Raw genomic sequence first — 21,703 nt, 5'->3', positions numbered from 1 at the left:
GCCCTGCTACAACAGGGCAGCCCAAGTTTTTCGGGACGAAAAAAGTAAAAACCCCACAGCGTCTAGATAATCACAGCATACCGCAGATTTGAAGCGTTGAGATTTGATCGTGCGCCCACATCCATTTTTTCTTTTAAGTATGGATCAAGTTAATTTATGTAGGGAGACAATCAGTGTGAACGCATCTTGTTTCCCAGGACGTGTGTTTTGATGTTGTTTAGTTTAGGAGAGGATCATTGATTAAGTCAAAATCGTTGTTTTAAAACTGGAAACAACACATTTTTTGAACTCCTAAAAAACCTATGAATGGTAACAGAGGTTTCCAAACAAAGTCGAGATTTTAAAATCCGTGTTGAGGTAGCGGACTAATTTATAATGTCGTAATAATGCTAATATATATATATAAATGCTAAATTAATATTTCAAATGTTACCATTTAACGGATTCTCACAGGTATTGGTATAGATTGTGTGACCCCACATAGGATCAGAAGTTATAAATAACACACTGTACAATGGCGGTATTGTTAACGTAATTAAAGAAATGTGGAAGTATTATCGGGAACTAGACTATAAAATGGAAACAAACAGGTCTCCATGCTGGGTTTAACTGCACAAAGAAACGTTTTAAGAGCACCGTGGAATATTCAATAACAATCGTATTCGGGGAAACAAACGATTTTTATTGGGGGGAAAAACAAGGTATTAAAGGCAAACTAAAAATTTACCCGTTTCAAAAATCTTTCAAAACTAAAATGAAATCCCTTTCAGGCTATGATTTTTTAAAGCACCTTTCGACGTCTGAAATGAGTCCTCTGAAAATCCCAGCGATATACAAATTGTTGTTCCCATTGCAACAATGCAATTTATTGTTAAAATTCACAAACATCCAATCTTTTTAACACGCATCTGTTTTCGAAGCAGGTCATTATTGGGCATGAAAAGCGATGTTCATCTGAATCATGAAATCGTGTCGTTGCCATTTTTAACACAAGTTTGCGTATTATATTTAATGCACTTTCTCCGGCGTTCAGAGCAAGAATTAAGTGCCTAGAATCCATGTTGCTCGAAAACAGACTTGAATTCCATCTGCTCCCTGGTATCACCATGAAACAAATTTAGCTAATGGAATCCAATTAAGCCACGTTCGGATTATCGCTGTTTCATTGCCGTTTTTAATTATTACCCATCCCTTTATCGGAGCGATCCGGTGTTACAACACAATAAAAAACGAGTGTCCTTCATGTCGTCACCGTTTACAATTGATCACACACAGTTTGATTTTGTAATAACTGTTAAACATCACTGGGCTCAGCCCTCCGTCGGACCTTTTCTATTTATTAATTATATCCGCTCTTCACCCGTGCTGTATGCTTTCCACAGAACAAGTCAATTTTAACGGGACGATAAGGGGGAGGCTGTAGGTGGGTGACATTTACATGTAGAGCATAATGATGCCGAGGATGAAGCCAACTGTAAAATGCTAATTAATGAACCGCTTCAGAGAAAAAAAAATGCAGAGGACACAGGCAAATGACAGACAACGCAATTATTTAACCTACGGGCCGGAAGAATCCCACATTCGTCTTACTGAGTGCCCGTGAAGTCGCAGGCAGTTGGCCGTTTATAGCAGGCGCTGAGCGAGACGGGTAACCAGCCCAGGTCCACCGATGAACGACGAAGGTTCCTTGAAATCTGTCTCAAAAGATGCCGGAGTATCAGTGTCAGGAGCCTGAACAATGGTTACCCGTCACCCGATCGCTGCTCGCTGTAGCGATCGGACCTCTGATAAACAAGTCAAGATGTTCTTGCAAGCGGACTCCTGCAGGCAAATCGCTGCTGGGCTCCCGTGTAAAGTGCAAGTACACTTTGTAAAATAAAATAAAAAATAAGTGCAAGTACACTATTGAGTAAAATAAAAATAGTACACACTATAACTCGAACACCCATACCACGAGCTGGCTGCGTATACCTACACTGTATATGGAAACACGAGATATTTCTTTTATGAGACTGACCCAATTGAACATTGACGAGGAATGGTGTTGTACAACACAAATTGAGTTCAATGAGAACAACACATTTTTGTGTCAACATCACATAAACAATAAGACAACAACCTGCCTTTTCCAACTCACTTTTCGTAACTGAGAAGTGCTGTGTGCCACTGCGTTTTGGTATTAATTTTAATGTTATTAAATGAATTAATATTAACACGTTAGATGTGGTGTGTCCGTGTTAATCACAAAATTCCTTAAAGCGTTTACGTATTACAGACTTGGCCCACTCTGAAAAACTTCATTTTATTCTGAGACGTTGAAACGAAGGAGAAACAAAGCAATCAAAAAACTAATACCGTTTAATATCAAATTAAAATACCAGCAATGTGCCGTCATAATCCATTTATATCAGCTGAGAACAACTTTTCCAAACGGCAGTGCTGTCATTTTGAAACAGTTTTAAACGCAAGAGTAGCTGGGTCCTGATCAACAGCGTATGCCAGTCCTACTACAATCTCGGAACAAGTCACAATGATTAAAAATCAACTCTTTCAAGAACGGCCTCTTCAGATTTGTGGGGTGGGTGGATCAGACTGTGCAGGCTTGCCTGTATGGAAATTATTATAGCTGATATGACAATTTTAAAACTTAATTATACCGACAAAGGGCAGCTGTTAGTGGGCTTTTCACCGTACACACGCGCATACAAAAAGGCTCTTGTATGTATCGCCTAACTCCGTTTTTTTCCCTGAATTTCCGTTTCGGGGTTTTTGAAAAGGAAAGTTTCTTGCTCCTGCCGGGGTATTGTCTCCAGACAGATCCAGGCTGACAATGAATGCAAATCTCCCCTCACAGACCATCTGCCAGCCCACGAGGTCAGCTGCTCCCCCAATTAAAGGGACAGTCTCGCGGAATCCACGCCACTCAGCTCCCCCTGCCTGAGTGACATGTCCACTTAACCTCGAAACCGTTAAATAGCTACAGATGTTTGGAGACGGGCTTTCCCAATCTACTGCCACCCCCCTCCAACCCCCGCCCACAGTCAATCCCCTCATCACCCAATTTCTGAAATCGATCCGGTACCGTTGTTAAGTACAATTGTTGGGATGCGAGGTACTTATTTTACAGCGGTTTTTTTTAGATGCTGTGAACTGAGAGAAAGTGACGTGCCTCTAATATTGTCTTTCTCCTTTTCACAAGGAAGACAAGAGTACATTACAAGCTGTGTGCGTAACCTTTTCACATAGCTCTGAAGTAATTCTGAACAGCCCAGGGAAGAATGGTGTATAGTGATAGAGCCAGTTCTGGCATTACGAATGGACAGAGGTCAAAAGCTGCAAAAGACAAGTAACTAGACAAGGCAGGTTATCTGTTTTTTTAATTCCACTCAGTTCTAATCTATTCCATTGAGCTCATATTGTGATACTGGAATGTTCTTACGTGCCCAGTAATTCCTTTTGTCTTAAAAAACCTGTGGCAGTTTTAACTAAACACTTGGAGTGATGGAGGTGGTCTCATATCAGATTTGCTCCACAAAACTTTCCACATGGTCCATAAATGTCCCTCTCTTCAAAACTCTTTCAGTCCATCCTGCACTGTGCTATTTTGTGAAAAAAATAGTTAAAACAGGAATGTTTTAGTATTACCTGCCCTCCTACAACTGGCCTAATTGAGGTTAATTAAGTTCTTATCATCTGTGCTATTTTGTAAAAAGAAGAGCTTTAGATGAGACATTTACAGCCATTTTACATTTATTACTTTTTAGGCATGGCCCTACTGAAATCAGGATGTTTGCCTGAAAAATATAATTGCATGGATTAAAATCCATCAAGGCGATAAAGGGGAGTTTTCTGAGAATCACCTTTAGCGGACATAATGATAAATCAGGGCAGGTTCTGAATGCCCTGCCAGCAATTGATCCCTTCTGAACTCAGGTCAACCCTAGCCATTTAAAAAATACAATAAGAGTAACATGAACACGCACTGTGTTTTTATTCAAACTTGGGTATTTAGCAAGAAAAATCAAACTTTGACTGGAGTGTCAGGGTATAACATCACCTCCGAGTCGGAGAGCTAGATTAAACACAGGGCGAGCACATTTGGTCCACTATGTCGTTATACTTGCTTAACGGTCCTAGAGCATCTTCCCTGCTGTGATTTGACAAATGCCAAGGAATCAGGTTCACCACTGCTCACCTCTCAACCTTGCCCATAAGGAGGAAGTTTGCCCGATCACGCCAGCTGATCAGACCCTCTCCCAGCATCAGAACCATTATACCAAAGACATAGCCAACATACTGCTAACAGCATACTAATTCTCCATGTGGCTTTTCCTAGTCTGGGTAAGGGAGTCCATGCCAGTGGACAATCTTTCTCATATCAGACAGATAGCTCTGCAGAGGCACAAAATAAAATATACTATTTCTATTTGTTTGCTTTTTTATATTTGTGCTTGCATGGGTTTCCTCCTGGTACTCCGGTTTCCTCCCGCAGTCCAGGGACATGCTGGTAGGTTAATTGGCGTCAGGAAAAATTGGCCCTGGGGTCAGTGTAAGTGTCTGTGCCCTGAGGTGGACTGGTGTCCCATCCGGGGTGTATCCTGCCTTGCGCCTGTTGCTGACAATCGGGTGGATAGATATCCAACAGCTGGGATGAGTCAGTGTTGGTAGAACTGGATCCCTGAGACACGTTTAACAAGTCCAATTGAATACAAGCCAAATACTCAGGCTGGAGTCTGGATACCCAGACCAACCACTGAACTACACAGCCTTAAAAATTAAATAATAAGAGAACCTGTGCACTTCCATTAAAATCAAACAACTAACCAGTTTTTGACTATCATTTCCTTTTTTACTCCAAAGCCCAACATTGCGTTTTTCTACTAAATCATGTAGTACTATGTTCAGGGTACCGTACCGCACCAGAGGATGAATATCATTGTAATTATTGTTCTAAACTGCAAATCACCTCGTTAACCTCTTCTTCTGATGCACTTTAGGTCTTGTCTTCATTGTCTTGAATCAAGATGTGAAACATTGTGAAAAAAACATAACATCCGCATTCCACTTATGGGCTGACATAGTTAAAGAAATAGTTAAAAAGAGGTTAACTAAAAGACAAAGTGAAGTAATGTCACATTGCAAGACAAGGCAGCCAAAGTAAGTCCAGAATTTAATGTATTTCTGGACAAACGGGACTATGTACAGTATTTAATCAGTTTCCAGTGAATGATATAATGCATCAATAATGTATCAAAGGTGCAATTACCAGGATATAAGCATTACTGTAACCCTCCAGAGGAGAAAGTGACGCAAATAATTTTCAGTAGCTCAACAGAGACCAGCAGGCAGCACCTTTCAGGAGGAGAAAGGCAGGTCAGACTAGGAATCGAACCCTGTTTGCGGTCTTGTGAGGTGTGCAAGTGACTTCATCTCTAACAAGGACAGTTGGACTGGTGCACATGGCCTTAAAATATGCCAGTTATTATATTCGAGGTGGATATATAAAAAAAAAACTTGTATTTTTAGTTCCACTAGAAAATTGGAGTCTAGTGTTATTAATTATTCATTTCAAAAACCTGTCCTGTTTGTTCCGAGTAGTACAACAGAAACACTACGGTTGTGAATAGGCTGTGCTGGGGAAAGAAACGTCTAAAAAGTAATCAATTACAGTTACAAGTTGCATGCCTAAGGGATTACTTAAAAAATAAGAATTTGGGGAATATTAGTTTTAAGAGGTAATGTACAACTTTACATACAGTAGTACCTTTACACACACACCATAGATCCCTGTAACTGGGGGCTTCCTACAATTACATTCTCCCAGCATCTTTTTAATCATAAGAAGAAATCCCTCACACAAGATACGTGTAACTGCAATCAACATCTTTTAAAAGCACCTTTCCTCAGTGTTGTGTATGTGAGAAGCCACCTTTAAAGGCGCTATATAAAATAAAGTTTATTATTATTATTATAAGTTAATATTTTAATAAAGTCAAATCACTCTCTCTTTACACTGCTTTCTAAAAGTCGTAAACGTTGAACTCGGTGTTTTCTTTTTATTCACATTTTATGCAGAAGCTCAGTCCTACCGTGATATCCCACAGATGTTTAAAGCACACGGTTGTTGAAAAGCCTGTACTTCGTAGAATAAAAAAGTAGCGCTTCAGCTTTAAGGATGTACAGAGAGGAACAAATATTACTAATGACGAGGAACATCTGACAATAAGCCAATTAGACTTGATTGGCAAATGTGATGGATTAGCCTCTACTACACTCTACTTCGGATGCTCATTCCACAGTTTACCTTGGGTTGAAGATCCTGACCGATGTGGATTAAACGAGTACGTTTAAGACGGCTAAGATATTTGCGAGTTGTGTATATTTAATATATATCCCTTTTCCTCCGTTTATCTTTAGCATACATCTAAACTGCGGATTGGTTGGGGGGGGGGTTAGTTAAAACTGCGAGAACCCTCACAGCGTGTGAAATGAAAGCCTAATCAATTTAGCCCACGACAGCGGTCAGTTGGTGATGAGATAGGGGGTGGGGGGATCACTGAGGGCTAAGGTGGACAATGGAAGCTCGTGTGCCGCTCTGTCCCCCCAGGGGAATCGCAGCGACTTGGCACTCCGGTCCGCTGAGGGGCTGAGGGGCGGTACCGGGGGCAGGTCTACCTTAAGCAGCTGGTTCTCCCCCCCGCCACCAGCCAAGCTTCGCCTAGAACAACGGGCCTATACAATCTGGGCTGGCCGTATTGATTTTTCTTTATTGCAACCATCTATTTGTTTATTTATTAAAGTGCCCGTGAGTTTCCCCTGAGAGTATGTGAAAGCCCCCTACCCCATCCCCACCCGCGAAATGCTCGAAGTACGTTGATGCCGACGTGGTTTCGGGAGCTTTTAATAAAATTACCCAAAACACGGCCTAAAGAAATCTAACATCTTCACTCGCGTCAGATTTTAGCATCACGCTTCTGATTTAATGGATGTCTGCAGCTGCACGAAAAAAAAAACGATCAACTTTGTGCTTCTCTCCTCTGTCTAAGAGATAGCTAGAACTGCTGTTAGCTGATGTTTATAGAAATCCTTTAACCGGATATCAGGTTCGATACTTACATCAACACGGCGGCCTCTCAAAACCTTTGAAAGAGGAAAAAAAGAACAGAAAGGAGTCTGCGCAGAAAACAAATGCGAATTAATTCATTTTCGAACCGTTTCACAAATTTAAGACTAATTCCCTACCCCCGTCTTCACTTGGAAAATACTACAGGATAAATGATAGGACGCGAAGCGTCTGTAAGCTCAACTTGTAATCGATCCATCACTAATATGTATAGAATTACTCACGCGGAAAACTATTTCACATTTTATGTCTTTAAGCTGCAGTCCACATTAGCTTTCAAATCATGACAAGTCTTCTGAATACCCAGTGGGATCGCAGCTTCAGTTTAACCCCAAAAAACTCTAGCGAGTCCAGTTAATCGAAAACACTGGATTTTCTCTTGTCAAATCCATATGGTCTAGTAAACAGGCGCTAGTATAAAAACAAGATGATTTTAAAAGAAGTTGCAATTTAGCGCATGCCAGTATGGCCCGCTCATTCATTTTTCTTTATACAAACGCGTCAGCTAGTATTTGTGGTTTATCGTGAAGCAGACACGTAATTCAATGATACTCTGATTGCTTTTATTCTCGGTAATATATATCCTTAAATATTAATCCTATACATTTACTTTTTTCTTTAAGCTTACGTTATTGGTAATAAGTTATGACAATATTTTAAAAACTAGTACTGTTGTTACCATGTGCCGGATTATCTTGTTACCACTCAGGAAGCGCCGGTGAAGGATCAGGCAAGAGGTGTGATAGTGCCACCTTGTGGTCAACAGGCGGCATCGCGGGCTCGAACTTTTGGTTTGATACCGGAAACCTTTGTTCTGCGTCTTATTTTTTGTACTTCTTATATTTGTTTTTAATCATTGCAGGTTGACAGGGCGAACGTAAACCAGTATATGTGAAGCACGTTTGCTGTGTACTTCTCTGTTCAAAACGTCTTCAGTCCCAGCAGAAACTAATACAGGTAACGCTAATGTATTTTCGCCTGCCAATCACCAGACTTTGCCCTACGCCAGAAAAACTCTGAGCGCCTGGAGTCCTGGTTATTTTCTGGGAATAAGTTTGGTAAGTAGCTCAGGGCAAAACCTAAAACTAATTTGCAGAATAAATGACAATGTGAGCAACTCTCTACCCGTGTCACCGAGGCGACACATGTGTAGTGTTTTCAGAGGAAACGCTCAGTAAACAGTCCATCATTACTTAGAAGGTTTTTAACCTGATCATTCTCCATGTTACCCAACCCCCTCCATCAAACCCCACTCAGTACCATGACATTTTAAAATTCACTACAAGCACGCCCCACGCAATCTTCCAATGAGCACTAAACTCCCAAGCCATTTGATTTATTACACCGAAGAAGTAAATTCAATAATAAATATAATCCTTGTGAAACAGGCTATTCCGAGGTAGAGACTGTAGTTTAATGTTGAAACACTAAGGGGGGATATTTAATCAATGAAACGGCTTTGATCACGGACATTTTTATTTGGTGTTTTCTTAGCATTCGATATTTGCATGCGTTGCAATTTCAATGCGGGCTACATTATTATTTTTTAGATTCCTTTTCAGACTTTATACATGCAAAAACAAAATCCAGACATACATTTCTTTTCGAAATCAGAAACTTGCATGACCAGATAGACTGAGAATGGTTTAAAAAATAATAAATAAAAACAGAAAGCAACAAAGCAATAGACAAAGGATGCAGCGTGTTTTTCTTAATTGAAACAGTGCAAACTATTATATGCACCGTTCAGCTCTTTCCCAAGTACTATGAATACAAAAAGTAAATTCTGTATCATTCAGGTTGGCAATTTGCAAATCGAGTGCCTGATGTAAATTTTTCTGTTAATAATCTGCTAAATGAATATTTCTCAAATCCCACAAATCATAGTTAATTCCAGGCTCATAGAATCCCAAATGGTTTAATGAATCTGCCTTTCCTTCCCTCTGCCAGGAAAATACAGTCAGTACACAAGTACAACACCAGGATTTCATAGAAGTTGTACTTTAAACAGCCCTGAGATATTTAATTTGGAAGCAGTATGGATTGTAACACTCACTAAACTTAGTGAATTGCTGTCATTCTGAGGGAGAAAGGAGTGTTTCACATAACAGGCTTTATGAGTAAAAATATTTTTAAAGCACCCATAAGAATAGCATTGAAAATTCTTGAACTCTCAGCTCAGCTGAGTAAACTTGGCAAAAGACCTGGGACTCAGAATTATTTTTGCTAGTACTTTGTCTATATAGCCACCAGCCTCCTTAATATGTCAAAATGTTTATTTTCTTCAAAGCAAAGCCGCTATGGGCTAGCATAGCAATGACAATGTCCAAGGCTGAAAGCTGAAACTAAAGCAAGGTTTAAAATTAAATCTCAAGATGACATCCATATTTATTTGATTGGCTTTGAAAAGCATGTAGCTTCTGAAGGCCTCGGTCAGCGCGTTTCTCTGCAGGATCCTAAGTGACATTTTTAGCTTTCCATTGCCACTCATCAGCTCCATTAAGCTCATTTAAGGGGAGCTGGTCTGAAACGATGTTTAAACTGAAGGCGTGGAAACATGGTCAAACAGAAAGCAGGTAGGATCCAGTTAGTGTGGCTGAGGTGAGTGCTGGAAGGAATTTAATATTCTGTGAGACACAGGTAAAACACAAAGCTGCTAAATATACACAACACTCTGTCTTATGAACCTATACAGGACTTGTCTCTTCTAGCATTTTATTTCTGCTTCAGAGATTCCTAGTCAATTTCACCTTACGCCTTCATCATAGTTAATCAGGGGAGGACATCCATGGTCCCTGCCAGCCACGGTCCAGCGGGTTTTAGGGGTCACTCTCTAATCACCAGTTTCTAAAGACTTGGAACACATTCATTTGGAGCACTCAAGCAGGTGGGTTGTTTCATTAGTCCTAAGATCATTTGAAATGACAATACCACCTCCCTGTGGTAAACAGGGCCCATAGATGACCATTCCTGGCTTAGCAGGAGCGATTCAATTGCTGTATCCACTGTCCAGACCGATGGCGGCGAAGGTGAGCCACCTGAGATGTTTGGGAAGAGACGAGGTCTGTGCAGGTCTAGACAGTGAGGAGCAGGCAGAGCGAAGAAGCTGCGCTATTGCCGTTAATGGAGCCCCGCTTGCAGATGCTACCCCCCACCCCACCCTACCCCACCCCGCCCACTCCAGAGTGGAAGAGGTTGCTGCTCCCCTGTTTTCCTGCACAGCATGCAGGAGGAGGGACGCTGCTGGTGGAGATCCTAATCCGGTTGCTCTGATGGTCTCGCCGGCTGTCCGTGATCTCTGGCCCTGGGATGGGGGGTGTTGCAGCCCAGTCTGTCAGCAAAGGCAGGTTTTTGTGCAGCAGCACCAGGGCGCCCAGGAGGTCCAGCGTCTCCCCCCCCCCCCTGCCCTGGGGCTCTCTTTAGGCCTGGTTGTCCTCTTTTCTCGGGCGGCCCTCGGGCACCTGAAAGCAGCGTTAAATCAGCATGCCGTTCCTGCACAGTCTGGCTCCTAACACACAGCAGCACTGGATTTCACAATGCACCGCTTTCATCAGAGCTGAGACATGTGGTTTTCTCAAGCTGCTACTTCTGTAACATTTCATACAGGCGGGCTACTCATGCCAGCACCATCCCTAGGCTGTTACCCACAGGGAGACTGGACAAAGCAATGACATCTTTAGCACTGCAACTCTTCCTTTATGGATGGCCACAGTCAGCACTGATGTGTTCATGCCATCCTCTGCCATACCAGTCAGTCCGCTGGTCACCTCTTACCTGGTTGTCCAGGATTTCTGCTGGGTCCTCCTGGTTCCTGGCATCCAGATCGTTCTGAGTGTCCTGGGAGCCTTGGTGCTCCAGTGTTATCTCATTGGTCTGTGTTGACAGATCAGCATAAGAAATCTGTGAATAAAGCTGATCTCTTCCCCACTCTGTACATTCATATTCGTTCTGCACATTCTAGTGTTCCAACACCACTACACAATAGAAGCAAATGCTTCAGAACGCTTTTCTTTCTTTTTTTCCTGGAGTAATAGTGAGCTTGAGATCATACATTTTGGGATTCTGACAGACAATGCAAATCCTTTGTCTTATAAAAACTTGAATTGCCTTATTAAAACGTCATTCATAGTCGAAGTATACAACTTCAACTATAAAAATGTGAATTTACTGGGGATGATTCTAGTAAGTAGCTCTAAGCCAAACATAAAACAGGTTCAAACAGATTAAAATCCATAAAACAGGTTGGTTGTCATTGGCTAGAATGTGCTACAGAGCACTGTAAAGTGTACAAAGCACAAACAAAATTTTTGTTCATTTCACACAAAAAGTTGAACAAGAACTCAAAAATCATTCATTTAGGATTAGTACTAAGGATGCACAGCTCTGAGGTCTTTATTACCAAATGAAATGAATCATTAGCTGGACCCTGAAAAATGTATCACTATTTCCAGGTCTCTTTTTCAAACAGATAAACAGAAGTGCAGATCCTCTCAGATCGTAGGCCTTTAGGACTGGAGTTGTCCACATAAATCACTTAAAAAGTGCATGGTTTTATGTGCACTGAACAATTGGTAAGGTTGCACAAAGCGCTACAATTGCAAAACAATAAAGACCAGGAATTATGAGACTGGCGTGCAGGGAGAGTTTTGTCAGTGTTTCTGACTGTTGTCTAACCTGAGATCTTGAGCTCTGGTCAGAAAAGGAATCTTCTGTCTCAACAACGCTGTTGCTCGCCGGGTCTGCAAAGTTAAATATGACAGTAACGAAAACAAACGGTCACAGTAATATCCAGGACCATGAGAAGTAAGGGAAGCAGGCTAGGGTGGGGCAGGTAAAGGGTGAAAAGCCAATTAGAGATGCCCAGTTGTCTTCCTTATGGCCCCTTATTATTAAACATTTGGGAGACATCCTCCAACTGGAGCAGGGAATACATGTTATAGTTTAGAGGTCCCAACTCTCAATCCCTGTTGCACTGATGGCCAACTCTGGCCTGTAGTGACAGGAGGCATCTTTTGTAAGTGGGCAAAATAGGAATCGGGATGTCAGTTGCATTAGCACTTCAAACAGGAACTGGGTGAACCACTGGAATACAAAGGGTGGAGGAATGAGACAGAAGAACATGGAGGCCCTACAGAATACAGAATTTGGAGTGACACAAGTCAATCTGCACCCATTTGTTATCAAACTGTGTGGCAAAAAGAGATGACAGACCAGGAATGCATGAGAAGGACCTTTCTCTTCTAGGTCAGAACAACAAAAACAACAGACAAGTCAATAAAGCTACATGGCGGTAGGGTGCAAGTTCAGTTCCACAACCAACTACATCCAAGGAGTATGTGGGAGTTTTCTATGGAAGCAGAGTAAAGGCAGTTGGGAAGGAGACTCACTTGGTTCATTCCAGGGGGAGAGGTCAAACTGTGGGATCTGCCTGCAATTGGTGTAGCCTGATCCGCGAGGCTGGTACTGGAAGGGCTGAGGTGGTACGTCTCTAATCCGGGTGTTGTCACAGATGATCCTTGCCAAGGAGACACGGTTCAAGGATTCCCTCTGCCTCTGTGTGAACACTCCGGGATTTTCCCACCAGAACCTGCAATGACAGCCACGGATCACCTCGTTCAGGATCTCGCCCAGGTCGCCACTAATCAGCAGCGCATTTCTGAAATCCGGCTTACCTGTCGCCGTTTCTGATCCGCTGGAACTGTGTGCCGATGATGCAGGCGAAGAGTGGGCCCACCCTCCCCCCTGGCACGAAGGGTTCAGAGATGCCGCCCAGCCAGATGTCAATGTTGTCTGGAGTCCCGTACAGGTCAATCAGCCGCTTCGCCAGGTCCGTGTTGTTGAGCACGAGTCCCAGCTCCTGCACGTTCTTGGGCTGAGAGAGACGACAGAACTTCCTCCAGGCATTGTACCCTGTTCATACAGACAAAACCACAGGCAGGCATATGAGTTAAAGCAGGGACCTTCTGTCCTGGTCCTGGAGGGCCACAGTGTCTACAGAGTCAGTCCAGGTGGGCTCTGAATCAGCTCATTGTTGGCTTAATTGAACCAGTTTAACATCTTTTCACAGGTCTTCAGGTGCTCCCGTTTTAAAGAATCTTAGAAAACCTAGAGACACACTTGCCCTTCAGGACCAGTAGCCCGGGGATTAGAACAGATCCTGTTTTAATCTCCATACAATGAACCGAGATGAGATTCTCAGTTCTACTCAGCACTTAAACTGAGCTCAGGAACAGAATAACACAGCCCTCCCATTGTACACAGTGCATGTTCTGTCTTAGGCTAGCTCTCCGCCAAGCTGTTATAACCAGCATGAAACTGGTTTTTGACAGTACAACCTACAGCCTAGCACTGGTGCCAAAGCAATATCTACTACAAAACCAAAAAGACCAACACAGAAGCTAATGGTCTGTGCATGGGATTAGAGCTTCTGTAGCAATCAGGAATTCCACACTGCATCCTCATCACAGTGAGCTGCAGGGCCGGCAGGGTCTCACCTGGCACCCCGTGGTCTCTGGACCGTTGCATGTTGAGGGCCGCTAGGTCCAGGGCGATGTGGCTGGTCAGCTCGAAGAGCCTGTCTCTCAGCTCCTGGTGCAACATGTGCTGCTGGGTGTTGAGTTTGGCTTGACGGCCAATGAGACCCCTGATCAGAGGATCAATTCCACCTGCAAGAGATTGCAGAAGGTAAGCATCATGTGAAATTCTTTTACCATATTAAGTAGCCAGTAGGAAGTTGCGACAGGCCTGCCTCTCAGCAGGCAGCTCATGAGGCTAAGCATGTGGGAAACCACATGGACCACAAAGACAAAGACAAGAGACTCTGTTTTAACAAGGCTCTTCACTACACAACACAGAGACCTGCTCTACACCAGCCCAACACCATCTGTCACTATAAATCCAGTTATATACCAATCTAGTCCAGATTAACCCCGTGTGAACTTCATCAATTAACTAACCCAGTCAGTGCACCACCAGTGTGACTATTTACAAACAACAGAGGCCTTAACGACCTCTAGTGGTAGGTTAGCTGAAATTACTGTCCTCGCTACTGCCGGCCTGCTGCAGACATATTCTTTTATATTATTAAATATCAAAACGTATTAAACTTCTTCTGAAAACTTCTTTTTTTTAATGTCATCCTCACTTTCAAATCACGATAACTGTAAAACCGTGCAGGTCTGTTTCCAAAAAGCATTCAGCTCTGGAAAACGCAGAACATCGTCTTTAATTTGAAATGATCATGTGCTTAACTTCTCTTAGAGAACTTTTGAGTCTGTTTTCTGTAGGTTTCTAAACTCCGGAATTCCAGAAAATCACAGAATATACAGGACTGTCAAAGGAATGAAGAAATTCAAGGCCTAGACTGTTAATGAATGTAAAAAAAAAGACCAAAGCGACTCTCTTAGTTTTGAAATCACGACAGCTGGCGCAGCTGGATTCTGCCGTGGGAGGGGAGGTCAGGGGACCAGCGCACCTTCGAACACCAGCCTCCAGTTGGCAAAGAAGGCGTTGTGCAGCAGGACGCTGGGGAACTGGCGGTGCTCGTTGTAGTTTTCATCCAGCCGGAACATGGAGGGCTGAATGGTGAGGTGGGCGAAGCGGAAGGCGGCAGTGGCAAAGACGTTGGAGATTCGGGGGTCGACGTTCTCGTCGTAGCCGGTGTACGGGCCGACTTGGAGCTGCATCATGCGCTCCCCCAGGATGCGCGGCAGATAGTCGCGGTAGGTGATGACCTATTGGGGGGTCAGAAAGGTCACCAAGATGAGAAGGGTGAATGGTTTGAAAGGGAACGTAGACTGCAATGCACAACCCCAGGCACTCTTCACTCTCCACTCTTCGGACCGTTTTTACACTTTACTGAGGAGCTGTTGCCGATAGACAACTCCATCTTTAACACTTCACGTCAGGAGATGCAAGTGGCACTTTGAAACTTTTTAGACATGGCTGACATTTAGAAAGTCATCAAAGAATGATAACACCTAGAATGAATAATAATAATAATAATTCAAAAACTTTATTTTACATAGCGCCTTTAAAGATGGCTTCTCAAAGTGCTTTACAGAATGACAGCAGCAATAAAAAGAACACACAAGATATGCAAGATGAGAATACAGAAAGAGAGAAGACCATAGACGGAGGTACTGAATACAGCAGGAGCAGAGGGGTAAAGAACAGAACCAGTTAAGTAAAGGCTCTTCTAAAGAAGAAGGTTTTGAGTCTGGATTTGAAGGAGTTTAGAGAAGATGACTCTCTGATATCCTTGGGGATTGGGGCATAACAGGAGAAGGCCCTGTCACCTATAGAGTGCAGACAGACTTGGGGGACAGATAGGAGACCAGAATTAGAAGAGTGAAGGTTGCGAGGTGGGGAGTAGGGCAATAATAGCTCAGACAGGTACTGCTGTGCCAGGCCATACACAGTCTTATAGTGAGCATGAGGATTTTGAAGTCGGTTTTCAAAACCTGCCTGGATGAGACCCCTGAGGACCAGAGCTGTGTGTCTCTGGTGTAGCTATGGATATCACGTGCCCTACCTGGTGATACCCTCCCATGATCTTCCGAGCCTCCTGGTAGAGTTTCTCCCCGCTCCAGTGGGGGTTGAGTGCACGGAGGGCACGTGCCAGGCGGTTGTGTTCCCGGACGAACAGTGTGTGGACAGCCGTCAGGCCGATGTTCTCATTGACTCGTTCATCACCTGCGTTGGAGGAAGGACATCAGCCAGATGACCATGACTGCTAAGTGGTCTGGTGGATATCTAAAGTCCCTTGGTTTTTTTTTTGCCAATTAGCTCTGGTTGAGTTTCGGAAAGCTCCATGCTCAAGGATGCAGCAATGCCGTTGATATACTTTGACGTTTCTTTGTTCTCGCTGCCCATCTCTCATCATATATAAACTGAAAACCAGTGTTTGGCTTAACGTATGAGTTCATATAACTATGACCTAAGAAGTAAAAACAATAAGCCCACGCAGAAAGCAGACTGACGAATGACCACAAGTTGCATGGGCTACAACTGGACAGGGGTACCAGTATGGAACACTGTGGGACTCACCTGCCACAAAGCAGGGGATTTCATTCAATGCGCTGTTATTGGTGCCTTTCCTCCGGGTTGCACACATATTGCTGGTCACGTTCGTGAAGGGCAGGAGCTCCAGCCCATTGTCGGTGAAGTTCTGGTTGACGGCCATTAAGCCCAGATCATTGGTCAGGTTGCGCAGCCCCTTGGCTAAGCTCTCTTCAGGGCTGTACACCTGGCCTACGTCGATGAAGGCGGTGAGGGAGTTGATCTGCTGGCGGACATTGGGATCACCGAACATGTATCCGCTGTCCCCAGTGGCGCACGCTGGGGCCGAGCGGAAGAAAGGGATGCAGGCAGCGGGGTTCTTAATTCTGGGGTCATTTTTGGGGACCTGTGAACAAACAAATCGAAGTGATCAGTCCCAGTGCAAAGCGGGGAACCCAACGAATCAGGGGATTTTCAAAGCTTTTAGCTTCTGAGCAGAATGTGCTCCTGACTTGCTTTCAGTAGAACGTTATTGTCATGGGACAATCACACTGCCCCCTGCAGGGGAGGCTCAGTACAGCAGGAGGGCTTGCACAGTACACTACCTTGATGGGGAAGCAGGGGCTTGCCCGTTCACAGCTCTCATCACAGTTGATGCCGTTGCTGAAGGAGCGGATGCTGGGAGAAAAGGGAGTGAGCGTGAGGTCGTGGTCAGTCCACTGACCAAAGATGACCATAAAGTGGGTGTTAACGCTATCAATTTCAATTTCTTCATTGCGAGTGCTCAGAATCTTGTTGGAGACCTCACGGACCTGTGGGACAAATAAAGAGCCTCTGATCAGGTCACTCGTACCCATGGGACAATAAATCTCTTACTTCATAAAAGACATCTTCCCTAGTGTGAAGAGATCCAGCCATTATTGGGAAGCCACCTTTCCCTGATTTGTGGCAAGCCGGAGCCTATCCCATGGGCACAGGGCCTGAGGCAGGACGACAGCCGGGACAGGCAAGGGCACACACGCAGGCCAACATGGTCAATTTAGATGCACCATTTAACCTAGTCAGCATTTCTTTGGAAGGAAGCACCAGAGAACCCTACAAAAGCCCACATGGACAAATGGGACACACTACTCCACACAGAAGGTGTGCCAGGCCAGAATCCCCCAGCAACCCATCAGCTGAAGCCAAGGACCCAAGAACTGCAGTGCTAACCGCCAGGCTACTGTGCCACATCAACAAATACTTACACAAGACATACGGATATGATGATACGAATTGCTTACAGTCTCATACTATGACTGGGGAAAATAAAACTGTACAGCCAAAAACTGCAGGGAAAGTAGCGTTTGAATGTACGAAGTCCTAGTTAGTGTCCTAATGTGAACGGCATAATGCGTCACTCGCTAAATGGGCAATACAAAATATTAATCCTAAAGAGATCCCCTTCGTTAGGGCAAGGTGCTGGTGTTCTGGACAGTCCATAGTCCCTGCAGAATCTAGTGCAGCAGGCAAGGTGGAGAGAGGCTGACAGTTACCAGTGGAAGGACAAATCCATTATGTGTTTTACAGGCATCCCAGCCGCGGGGAATATAAACCCCATCGTCATAATTCGCAGGCAGCCAGCGGGTAAATGCAGTGTTTGCAGCACCCAGACGAGAGTTTTTCCTGCAAGAGGTACAAGAAAAGGTTAAGTCCACGCTGAAAAGTAGAGAGAAGAAACATCACGTTCCAGCTGCTGAGCCTCTCCAGGTGTGGAGATGGGAGCAGGTATATGAAGCACTGGCGAACAAAAGGACAGAGCAGGAGAGAAAGAGTGTCGAAACTATCTATTGATTAGTAAGCCGAAGCAAATGTCCGTTAACCATAACATTATAAGATGGTACCATTCATTTTTAACAAACCGCACACGGTATGTCAGGGTCAACAAAACTCTTTCCGAGTCACGATCTACTAGCACAGGTGCCGCTCAGGGCTGTGTGAGCTCTCCAGTTCTGTTCACACTTTATACAAGTGATTGTACAAGCAGTAGTCAAAGCAACTTCATTTTCAAATTCTCAGCTGATACAGCTGTGCTTGGCTTAATGCATAGAGGTAGCAGCTCATCTGTGTACATGTCAGAAATCCAAAGATTTGTGCAATGGTGTGACAACAATAGCCTAATTTTGAATGCTAATAAAACAAAAGAAATAGTTTTCGATCCCAGAACAGTTGGTGATCACTCACAGGTAGTAATCCACAACAAACTTATCACTCAGGTTGACTCATATAAATACTTAGGTGTGCACATAGACCGTAACCTGTGCTGGTCTACTCATGTTGAGAGTGTTTGCTCCAAAGTTCAGCAGCGCTTATATTTCCTGCGAAGACTAAGAGTGTTTGGGGTTCGACAGGAGGTAATGCTACTCTTCTACCGTGCTATAATCGAGAGCATTATCAGGTATGGTATTTCAGTGTGGTTTGGTAATCTATCAGTTCATTTTCAATCGCAAATTACCCGCCTCATCTAGACAGCTTTGAAAGTCATGGGAGTGAAACAGCACCCCTCCCTGCAGACAATCTTTGAAAAATTCATAATCAAACAGGCAGGAAAAATGATATCAGATCCTTCCCACATCCTCAACTCTGAATTTCAACTTCTTCCTTCTGGCAAACGTTTTAGGGTTCCCAAATGTGAGTCAAACAGATACAAACATTCCTTTGTTCCACTATCCATTAAAGCTGTCAACAGAAATGTCAAGGATAAACACAATTTTGACTCTTACAACCCACTTGAGTGCAATATGTTTTTGTGATGTGTTATAAATGTTACATGTTGTTATGTATTATACTGTACATGTGCAATAGAATGATGTGCAATGTTTTTATTATTTTTTTGTAATAGTATAACGTGCAGGATCAGTTCCTGGGATGCTGTCTGCGTGGAGTTTGTATGTTCCCCTTGTGTTTGCTGGGGTCTCTTCTGGGTGCTCCAATTTCCTCCCACAGTCCAAAGACATACCGGTAGGTTAACTGTCTCCTGGGAAGTTGGCCCTGGTGTGAGTGTGTGTCTGTGTGTGCCCTGCGACGAACTGGGGTCCTGTTCAAAAGTGTATTCTGCTTTGCACCCGTTGCTTGCTGGGATAAGCAGTCAGAAAATGGATATTTACTGAATTATCTTTTCAATAGGAGGGTGAGTGCACAGTGTTATGGGCAAAAAAGAAGGAGCAATTCTTTTCTGAAGAAAATGATTGCTTTTAAATTGAAGCACGACAAGTCTGACAAGTCGGGCTGGTTTGTTTAGAGCTGTGCAAAGGGAGATCTGTTTCATGTATCGTTTGCACACACAGAGTGAATGCCTGCTATCTGCCCCCTCTGCAGGAAAGGCTGGCAGGGCTTCAAGGCACAGCGACGTGGGCGGCGCGAGCTTGGGCAGGGGGAGCTGTCCAGTGCTGACCTGTTGTTGCACACGCTGGTGATGGTCCTGTACTCATTGACCTCGGGGGTGGTAAAGCAGGATGGGGGTTGGACCCTGGCAGCGCAGCCAGTCAGCCTTTCAACCGTCTCTAGGTCTTCCTTCGACAGCAGGTCTGCACACAGGCAGGTGAGGACAAGCAGTGAGGCCACAGTGAAGTTAAAGACTTGTCTGGGAAAGCTCAAGTCAAAAGCCTTGAGTCTACTTCTTTAAAAAAATATATATTTTTTTAATTAAAGAAACAAAAACAACCCTGCAAATCCCCTCTACGTCATTGAAGGGAAAATACAATAGATATTTTATATTACACATTTGATTTAAGAGGGCGCTTTGACATGTAAGGCTACGGTAACATCTGTTTCTTACTCCGTTCGCAAGGAATTCATGACGTACTGTATGTGCGCCATTTAAGAGCAAGAGGCGTTGTTCTCTGGTGTACCCAGAACGGTGCTCTCTCGGTCGCTGGAGCTGACCTGTGGCGTTGATAGCACGCTTGTGGAGATGGTGGGTTCTCTCCTGGATGAGTCTCAAGGCGTTTTCCATGTACTCGGCCGAGCGCACCGCCGAGCGCGTGTCACGGGAGGGGCGCTTGAGGAACGCCAGGAGATCCGAGGGCTTCGAGAAGCTTTCCCGCAGCTTGGCCACGTCCCTGCGGTACGGTTCCCATGTCACATTACAGTTGTCGTTATACTGGCTTAATTCATATTTTTAGAATGACCTAGACTGGTTAATGAAGAATGACAGATGTTGCCGATTCCTTACCGTTTTAAGTGGTAAATGTGGTTATTTTGTATGACTGGATTTGATGTAAGCCACTGATATGCCAGCCACAATATACTACATGCTTCATTAGAAGCCGTAAAACATAATTTCGACATGTAAGAATTTTTCTTTTTTGTTATGAGTCGATTCTCAAGCCGGTCTCGGAGGGCTTTTCAGGAATGTGCCGTCCGTTACATCCGGACAGTCGCGGAGCTAAAGCTCGTTTTCTAAGAAAAGGATCCCCCTACATTGCGTCTTCTAATTAAAAGCGAATTTTTCAGTGCCGAGTTGGGGTTCGCTGCCACTGGCAATTCTAAATTGCGGTTCAATTTACGCTTTAAGTTCTAGGCGTAATAATTTAAAAAACGCCTGGTGTATCTCAATTCAAATTCTCATTTTTTTTTAAAAAAGCACCACTGTTGGTAATGCCGACGAATAACAGCGTTGCCAAAGCAATAATAATTAGTAAAATATCTACATCAAAAACAGTGTTATGAGACATTATACAACAAAGGCCACTCTCTGTTCCTCCGGCAGCGACTGGAGATCCAGTACTGGGCTGCAGTTCTACGGAGTTTCCAACGCCTTTGTCGTTAAGGCTTGGAGCTGTTCCGGTTCTGGCGGGAGTGGGAGTTTTTGCTGGGATGGGATTTGTTACTTCAGGAAAGAAAATTGATCGGTTTACGTTTCACTTACGCTTCTCGCGAATACTTATAGGCGGCGTCGACGGTGCGAATGGCATCTTCTACAGCCCTCTTGATGAAAGCGCGATCAAGACGCGACTCTGAAAGAAGATGATACCAGCTTGTATTTTTTTTTGGGGGGGGGATTGATATTTTCTACGTTTGCCGTTCTGGTTTCGTTACAGGCAAACAATTTCTTAATCATTAAATGAGATGAAGTATCAAGGGGTTTTAAAGTAAAGCCAAAGTTTTGTGTTTATTTCAGAAACAAGTTGGGGAAGATCATCACAAAAGAAGAAAGCAAAATATTATAACCTTGTAAAGAAATCAAAGCTAAAAACCTGCGTAGTGTCGTTGTTGTTTTTTGCAAGATGATTTCTGTTTTCGTGATTCACTCACCAGTAGAAGAGTTCTCGACGCCAGTCAGACAAACTGCCAGAACAAGCAGACACGAAATGGAAAACATTTCTATAACACACAAGACAAGGAGAGGAGATTTGTTATTACAGAGCCAGTTACAGATCCGCTGCCGAGGAGACACAATCGAGACTCGCTCGTCTGTCATACACCTGCAGAGTGGGCTTAATTTTTTACAGCTTTCTTTACTAGTTAGGAACTATTCCTCCACAATTACTGGTTAGTGATGAAACCGCTAATCACTGAGAGAATAAACGCTATGCAGCA

The 21,703-nt window shown here is 43.8% G+C and overlaps 1 protein-coding gene across 1 annotated transcript; it reads right to left on the bottom strand.

Annotated features, from left to right (window-relative positions):
- Nucleotides 1-10,542: 10,542 nt before the first annotated feature.
- Nucleotides 10,543-21,485, bottom strand: LOC148839140 (eosinophil peroxidase-like). Its single transcript, XM_088904833.1, has 15 exons — nucleotides 21,419-21,485; nucleotides 21,033-21,120; nucleotides 20,048-20,223; nucleotides 19,557-19,689; nucleotides 17,659-17,788; nucleotides 16,729-16,935; nucleotides 16,172-16,529; nucleotides 15,657-15,817; nucleotides 14,598-14,856; nucleotides 13,618-13,788; nucleotides 12,796-13,033; nucleotides 12,511-12,710; nucleotides 11,798-11,862; nucleotides 10,898-10,996; nucleotides 10,543-10,584 (listed from the first exon to the last, which is right to left on the bottom strand). Exons 1-15 carry the CDS (start codon nucleotides 21,483-21,485, stop codon nucleotides 10,543-10,545), a joined length of 2,394 nt encoding a protein of 797 aa, XP_088760959.1.
- Nucleotides 21,486-21,703: the final 218 nt, after the last annotated feature.

The sequence above is a fragment of the Atractosteus spatula genome, chromosome 2 (assembly GCF_055471065.1).
Source record: "Atractosteus spatula isolate fAtrSpa1 chromosome 2, fAtrSpa1.hap1, whole genome shotgun sequence".
Classification (NCBI taxonomy): Eukaryota; Metazoa; Chordata; class Actinopteri; order Semionotiformes; family Lepisosteidae; genus Atractosteus; species Atractosteus spatula.
The sequence above is the reverse complement of the archived record's forward strand: the minus strand, read 5'-3'. Positions and strand labels throughout refer to the sequence as shown.

Excerpts from the sequence above, each read along its gene's own strand:
- LOC148839140 (XM_088904833.1), bottom strand. The coding sequence starts at position 21,485 with ATGTTTTCCATTTCGTGTCTGCTTGTTCTGGCAGTTTGTCTGACTGGC. Across the intron at positions 20,224-21,032 it reads TATAAGTATTCGCGAGAAGC|GGACGTGGCCAAGCTGCGGG; the intron begins GTAAGTGAAACG and ends ACCGTACCGCAG. Across the intron at positions 15,818-16,171 it reads AATCCCCTGCTTTGTGGCAG|GTGATGAACGAGTCAATGAG; the intron begins GTGAGTCCCACA and ends CCTCCAACGCAG.